At 42.9% G+C, this 7,452-nt stretch overlaps 1 protein-coding gene across 2 annotated transcripts in view; it reads right to left on the reverse strand.

The window, feature by feature from the left end:
- TMTC1 (transmembrane O-mannosyltransferase targeting cadherins 1) overlaps positions 1-7,226 on the reverse strand; it is a 272,886-nt gene extending 265,660 nt beyond the window's left edge. The window contains exon 1 of one of the 2 annotated variants that reach the window (XM_039255271.1): positions 6,922-7,226. In XM_039255271.1, the coding sequence (XP_039111202.1) occupies positions 6,922-7,226 (305 nt within the window). Of the gene's footprint in view, positions 1-6,329; positions 6,388-6,921 lie in introns of those variants that run through there. The other variant, XM_039255272.1, reaches the window with a different exon arrangement.
- Between the last annotated feature and the right edge of the window lie 226 nt (positions 7,227-7,452).

The raw sequence follows: 7,452 nt of genomic DNA on the forward strand, positions 1-7,452 counted from the left end.
AAGTTTTTCAGTTTCTTAGAAAACTAAATATGCAACCACCATATGACCCAGCAACTGCCATCCTGGATGTTTATCTCAAAGAAATAAAACTTATGTTCACATAAAAATGTGTAAATGAATGTTTATAGCAGTTTTATTTGTAAAGCTGAAAACAATCCAGATGTCCTTCAACAGGTGAATGACTAAACCATGGTATATCTATACAACGGAATAGTACTCAGCAACAGAAGGAATGAACCATTGATATGCAACAATCTGAATAAACTCCATAATATGCTAAATGCAAAAATGACCAATCTCAAAAAGTCACATATGATTCCACAAATAGCATCTGCAAAATGACAAAATTATAGACCTGGAAAACAAATTAGTAGTGATTAGGAAGTAGGGTGGGGTGTTATGGATTAGGAGGTTGTTATGAACTTGGTGTTTATAATTATGATAAAGAAGCAGGAAGGAGGGGTGCCTGGGTGGTTCAGTCAGTTAAGCATCTGACTTCAGCTCAGGTCATGATCTCACAGTTTGTGGGTTCAAGCCCCGCATCGGGCTCTATGCTGACAGCTCAGAGCCTGGAACCTGCTTCAGATTCTGTGTGTCCTTTCTCTGCCCTTCCCCTGCTCACACTCTGTCTCTCTCTCAAAAATAAATAAACATTAAAAAGTTTTTTTTTTTAAAAAGAAGTAGAAAGGATCCTTGTGATGAAACTGCTCTGTATCTTGACGAGTGGTAATCTTGGAAATCTACATGTGACAAAACTGTGTAGAATTAAAGACACACTGAACAAAAGTTTAAAAAAAGAGTATATGTAAACCTGGTAAAACCTAAATAAAAGCTGTGGATCGTATCAATGTCAGTTTGCTCTTTGTGATATTATACTATAGTTATGCAAGACCTTGACCCTAGAGGAAAATGGATAAAGGGTATAAGAGATCTCTCCATTATTATTTACAACTGGGGAGTGTACAATTAACTCAAAATAAAAAGGGTTTTTTTTTAGTTAATTAATTTATTTTTGAGAGAGAGAGAGAGAAAGAGACAGAGAGTACAAACAGGGGAGGGGCAGAGAGAAAGGGAGACGCAGAATCCCAAGCAGGCTCCAGGCTCTGAACTGTCAGCACAGAGCCTGATGCAGAGCTCGAACTCAACAAACCATGAGATCATGCATGATCTGAACCGAAGTCGGACACTTAACCAACTAAGCCACTCAGGCGGCCCTCAAAATTAAAAGGTGTTTGTTTTTTTCCAAAGCCAAAGACACTATAAGAAAATGAAACTACAGACCAACTTTCATGATAAACACAGATGCAAAAATATTCAACAAAATACTAGCAAACTGAATTCAATAGCACACCAAAATCAAGAGGGTTTTATCCCTAGAATGAATGTTATATACTACATTACCAAAATGGAAACAGACTAAAAACTACATGATTGTGTCTATAAATGCAAGAAAAACAACTCAAAAATTCAACACCTTTTCATGGTAAAAATTCCCAAAAACTAGGTTTAGAAGGAATTTACCTCAATATAATAAAGTTCATACATAAAAAGTCCGCAATTAACATCATACTCCATGGTGAAAAACTGAAGCCTTCTTCTCTAAGATCAAGAATAAAACAAGGATAGGGGCGCCTGGGTGGCTCAGTCGGTTAAGCATCCGACTTCAGCTCAGGTCAGATCTCATACTTTGTGGGTTTGGGCCCGGCATCAAGCTCTGTGTGGTCAGCTCAGAGCCTGGAGCCTGCTTTGGATTCTGTGTCTCCCTCTGTCTCTCTCTCTGACCCCTCCCTGATTCATGCTCTGTCCCTCTCTGTCTCTCAAAAATAAGTAAACATAAAAAAATTTTTTAAACATTTTTTAAAAATCAGCTGCATTTCTATACTCTAATTATGATCTATCCAAAATTAAGAAAACAATCCCATTTACAACAGGATTGAAAGAACAAAACACTTAGCACTAAGCTTAACCAAAGAGATGAAAAACTTTTAAGTCAGTAATGAAAGAAATTAAAGAAGACACAAACAAAAGATAGATGTATCATGTTCATAGAAGACTGAATACTGTCAAAATGTGCATACTACTCAAAACCATCTATAGAGTCACTGTATTCTGTATCAATATCCCATTGGCTTTTTTTAAAACTGAAATAGAGAAAAAAAATCATTTCAAACTACAAAAGACCCCAAATATACAATACAATTTTGAGGAAAAACAAAGCTTGGAATCATCATACTTTCTGATTTCAAATTATATTACAAAGCTACAGCAATTAAAACAGTATACTACAGGCATAAAAACAAACATACTAACCAAAAGAAACGAATAGAGAGGCCAGAAATTAACCTACACATATAGAGTCAAAAGATATTCAACATAAAGGCCAACTATACACAACGGGGAAAGGACCAACATTTAAATGGTCCTGGGAAAACTGAATATCTGCATGCAAAAGAATAAATCTGGACCTTTATCCTACACCACACACAAAAATCAACTTGAAATGTATTAACAATTTAAATGTAAGACCTGAAACTGTAAAACTCCCAGAAGAAAAACAGGACAAAACTTCATGAAGTTAAAGCTTAGTAATGATTTTTTAAATATGACATTAACAGTAAAAGCAATAAAAACAAATTAGGTAACTGAGACTACATCAAACTAAAAAAAAAAAAAAAAAAACCTCTGCACAGCAAAGGAAGCAATCAACAGAGTGGAAAGGCAACCTATGGAAGAGGAGAAAATATTTGCAAACCATGTATCTGATATGTTATTAATACCCCAAATACATAAGAAACTCTTACAACTCAAGATAAAACAAAACAAAACAAATGAACAAACAAATAACTTCATGAAAAAAAAATGGGCGAAAGGCTTGAACAGACATTTCCCCAAAAAAGACTTGGCCCTAAAAAAGAATGAAATCTTGCCATTTGTGACAACATGGATGGATCTAGAGGGTATTAAGCTAAATGAAACATGTCAAGCAAAGAAAGAAGAATATCATATGATTTCATTTATATGTGAAATTTAAAAAACAAAAGAACCAAACAAACAGAAGAGAACAAAACAAAAATAGACTCGCAGATACAGGAAACAAATGATTGGTTACCAAAGGGGGGCTTACTTGGGGGGGCAGGTAAAATAGGGGGAGGGGATAAAGAAGTCCAAACTTCCAGTTATAAAATAAATAAGTCATGGAGATCTAATGTACAGCCTAGGGAATCTAGTCAATCATATTGTAATAAATTTGTATAGAGACAGATGATAATTAGACTTATAGTGAGGACCATTTTATAATGTATAAAACATCAAACCACTATGGCGTACATCTGAAACTAATAGGACATTGTATGTCAAATACACTTTAAAAAAAAAAAAAAAAGATATACGAGTACATGAAAAGATGCTTAGCACCAGTCATCAGGTAAATGCAAATCAAAACCACAATGAGTTATCTCCTCACTCACACCAATTAATTAGGCTGGCTTTTATGGGGAAAAAAAAAAGATAGTAAGTGTTGGCAAGGATGTAGAGTAACTGGAACCATTGTACACTACTGGTGAGAATGCAAAAGGTGCAGTTCCTATGGAGAAGAGTATACAGATTCCTCAAAACGCTAAAAATACACTTACTTATAATGCAGCAATCCTACCCCCAAGTTATAAATCCAAAAGAAATGAAATCATTATCTTGAAGAGATATATGCACTCCTAAGTTCACTGCAGCATTAGTCATAATAACTAAGACAGGCACAACCTAACTACCCATCATGAAATGAATGGATAACAAAAGAAAAGTGGTAGAGGGACATCTGGGTGGCTCAGTTGGTTAAGCATCTGACTTTGGTTAAGGGCATGATCTCGTGGGTTTGAGCCCCACGTGGGCTCTGTGCTGACAGCTCATAGCCTGGAGCCTGCTTCAGATTCTATGTCTCCTCTCTCTCTCTCTCTGCCCCTTCTCAGCTTACGCATGCGCGCGCGCGCGCGCACACACACACACACTCTCTCTCTCAAAAAAAAAATTTAGAAAACATTTTAATGGTACATACATACAATGAAATATTATTTGGCCTTTAAAAAGAAGGAAAAACCATGTCTTATGCAACAACATGGATGGACTCGAAGGACATTACACTAAGAGAAATAAGCCAGTCACAGGACAAATACTACATGATTGTACTTATATAAGGTATCTAAAATCGTCAAATTCATAGAAACACAGAGAGTAGAATTATGGCTACCAAGGGCAGGGGGAAGGGGAGCCCCAGAGTTTGCTGTTAAGTAGGCATATAGTTCCAGTTATGCAAGAGAAATGAATGCCAGAGATCTGTTATAAATCATTGTGCCTATAGTTAATAATATTTTATCAAGCTCTTAAAAATTGTAAATGGCAAATCTTAAGTGTTCTTACAATAAAAATTAAAAAATCATGGGGCGCTTGGGTGGCTCAGTTGGTTAAGCAGCCAACTTAGGCTCAGGTCATGGTCTCACAGTTCATGAATTCAAGTCCCAAGTCGGGCTGTGTGCTGACAGCACCCAGCCTGAAACCTGCTTCGGATTCTGGGTCCCCCTCTCTCTGCCCCTCCCCCACTTGTGCTCTTGTCTCTGTCTCTCAATACTGAATAAAAGTTCTTAAAAATTTTTAATAAAAATAAAAACAAAAATAAAAAATCTTTTTGAATTCTCAAAGATTTTTATTCAAGCATGCCTACCTTAAGATATAACTGAAATAGTTTGTATGTATATTTAAAAGGCCACTTTAACTTTATTTTCACCAACTACCTAAAATTAAAGTCATAAAGACATAATCCATGTAAAGTGCCTAGGCCAATGCTTTGTTCACACTGAATAGTTAATAAATGTGATTCTCTGTCCTTCCTTGCAACAATCTTTAGAGTTGGGTGGGTCTAGCATCATTAATGCCAGCTTTTATACATGCCCCTCTTTATGCTACTGCAGAAGATGCAGTAAGGAGCAAGCTTCTGGGTCCTATTTAAATCCACACCTGTGAGCACAGAAAGATGAACTTTCTCTTTCGAAGAGACATCTACCCCTTTCCAATGAGTGCTGTGTTGCTCTCTAGAACAGCAACTCAAACTTCTCACTTAAAAAAAAAAAAAAAAACAGACACAATATGCAAAGAGCAATAGCATTAGACACCAATCTGCATTTTGTAACCAATGAGTACACAGTGAGGAGTTGGCCATGACCAACTTTTCCCTTACCCCTGTCTCCTCAAACCCTTGCTAACATTCCTCTTCATCAATGCCCTTGCTTCATTGTCTACTTCCTTCCCCCACTCCTCTCTTTTCTGCCCTTGCCATTTCCTGCGTGAATGAAAAAACATTTTAGAAAGTCAAGAAGTGAAAACATCTTCCCCACTTTTCACCAAGTGGGCACAGGCATTTGGCCCTGACCTTTTAAAATGGAAAATGCTCAGGTCAAGACGGTCTCCATGGCTCTTATAAGCCCAGCACATCTCATGCTGTGAGCTTTCACAGCTTAAATTAACCACCAACCCTCACTGTAATAAATGAAAAAGCAGGTCAATCTAGAAAATAAACATATATATTTGTGCCATCTAAGGAGGTTTGAGGAACATTTGGAAAACTGAAAGTACTGAGCAATTCACTCAGTAGCTGAGGTTATCTTTGAGCGGAACAACCAAAACCACTTCCTAAGCGGACAAATGTTTATAAAATATTCTCTTCAGATTCAAATGTGCAATTTCCTCACTCTGTTTAAAACACTAAACTTTCAATGGAAAAATTAAGTCAAAAGCCCATGAATTACTGCCAACTGCTATGGTTTCCTTTTCTAAGTCATCGGAGCCACCTGTCAAGAGACCTTGGCCTCCTGGCCAGAGGCAAGCTTTTCAAGCTGCCCTATCCCGTCTCGGATGACCACGGCCATAAAGACGGACTCATATTACACTCGCTGGAAAAGGCTTACAACACCGATGATACTGAACCAATATTATTTTGAGTTTTTTGCCCGACACATTGTAAGCTTAAATTCTGAGCCAAATTACCAGGGGCTGAGTCAAACTCATGGTGTACGAGGTAGCACTCATACAAAGCCCCCCTCGCCATCCATCTGAAGCAAGCTTGAATTCTTTTAAATTCAAGAAAATACTCCACCCTACAAAAACCTGGCGTTCCCTCGGCTCCCTTTACACTTTATTCACACCAGAAATGCTGAATCATGACTCTGAGGTTGTAAAACAAAAACTATTTCGACTGGGACACCAGGACCCCCGGAGGATCCCACGCTTCTGCATTCCTTCGCTTTGCATCTTTTAAAATCTAAATCCCGAGCCCTTCCGCAGACCTGCAGATCGGAAAGGCTTGGAGAGCAACCAAAGGCTGCAGGTCGGGGGAGAGCCTGTGCTCCCTCCGCTGCGCCTCCCCAAAACCCAAGCAGCTCTGGCAGCTCACAGCTCTCGCCTCCTCTCCGAACGCGACCCCAAAGGGACCGATCCTGTCTCCATCAGCGATGCTATCCAACAGCCTCCGAGAAATTCCCAACTTGGAAGCATTCCCACCGCAGCCTCCCTGTCCGGGGCTCGCCGGGCCCGCACCGTGGCACCTGCCCACTGTCCGGCAGGGGTGCGGTGCGGGAGCCGCTCTGCAAGCCCGGCGCCCAGTCCTTGCCGGAGAGGCGAGCTCGCCGCGAGCGCAGACTCTTGAGAAACTCGATCCCAACTCCCAGCCCGCGCCTCCCGAACCGCCCCGGGAGCCCAGAGAAGCGGGGCCGGGGACCGCGGAGCAGAGTGGCGTGGACGCGAGGACGGGAGGGAGGCGTGGAGGGGAAGGGGCCGCCAGAAAAGGAACACCCCCAAGCCGGTCCCGCAACTTCGCCCAGCTCGCGCCGGGGGTGAGGAGAAGCTGCGGCGACTGCAGGCGCGAGGTGAGGGACTCACTTGAAGGTGAGGACGCAGAGCGGCCGGTAGGACTTGTGGCTGGTGTTCTCGGCCATGCCCTTGCCCCAGAAGTCGTTGGTGAAGACGCCCCAGCGGAGCGGGGCGCCGGGCCGCACGTCGGGGTTGTTCACGATCGCCCACACGTCGTCGTGCACGAACTCGCCCTGCAGGGAGCGGCCGTAGCACAGGCAGCTCGCCCCGGCCAGCAGCGCCGCGGCCCCGGCCGGCGCGAGTCCGCAGCCCCGCCGCCGGGAGGGCGCGCGGTCCCCGCCGCCGCCGCCGCGGGCACAGCCTGTCACCACCATCGCGCCGCCGCCGCCGCCACCGCTGCCCCGGCCGCGCCCGGGCGTCTGGCATCCTCCCCGGCCGGGGCCCCGGCGGCGCGCCGCGGCTGCCCGGAGGTGGGCGCGGGCATGGTGCGGCGGCAGCTGGACCCGCCACTGGCGCCCCGCGCTCCGCCGCCGCCTGCGCCGCCGAGTTGGCCCGGCTGCAAACAAACAGCAGCCCCCCCGCCTCCCCCGGCCATCGCCG

Source organism: Hyaena hyaena, unplaced genomic scaffold, assembly GCF_003009895.1.
Source record: "Hyaena hyaena isolate Hyena2069 unplaced genomic scaffold, ASM300989v1 scaffold_520, whole genome shotgun sequence".
Taxonomy (NCBI): Eukaryota; Metazoa; Chordata; class Mammalia; order Carnivora; family Hyaenidae; genus Hyaena; species Hyaena hyaena.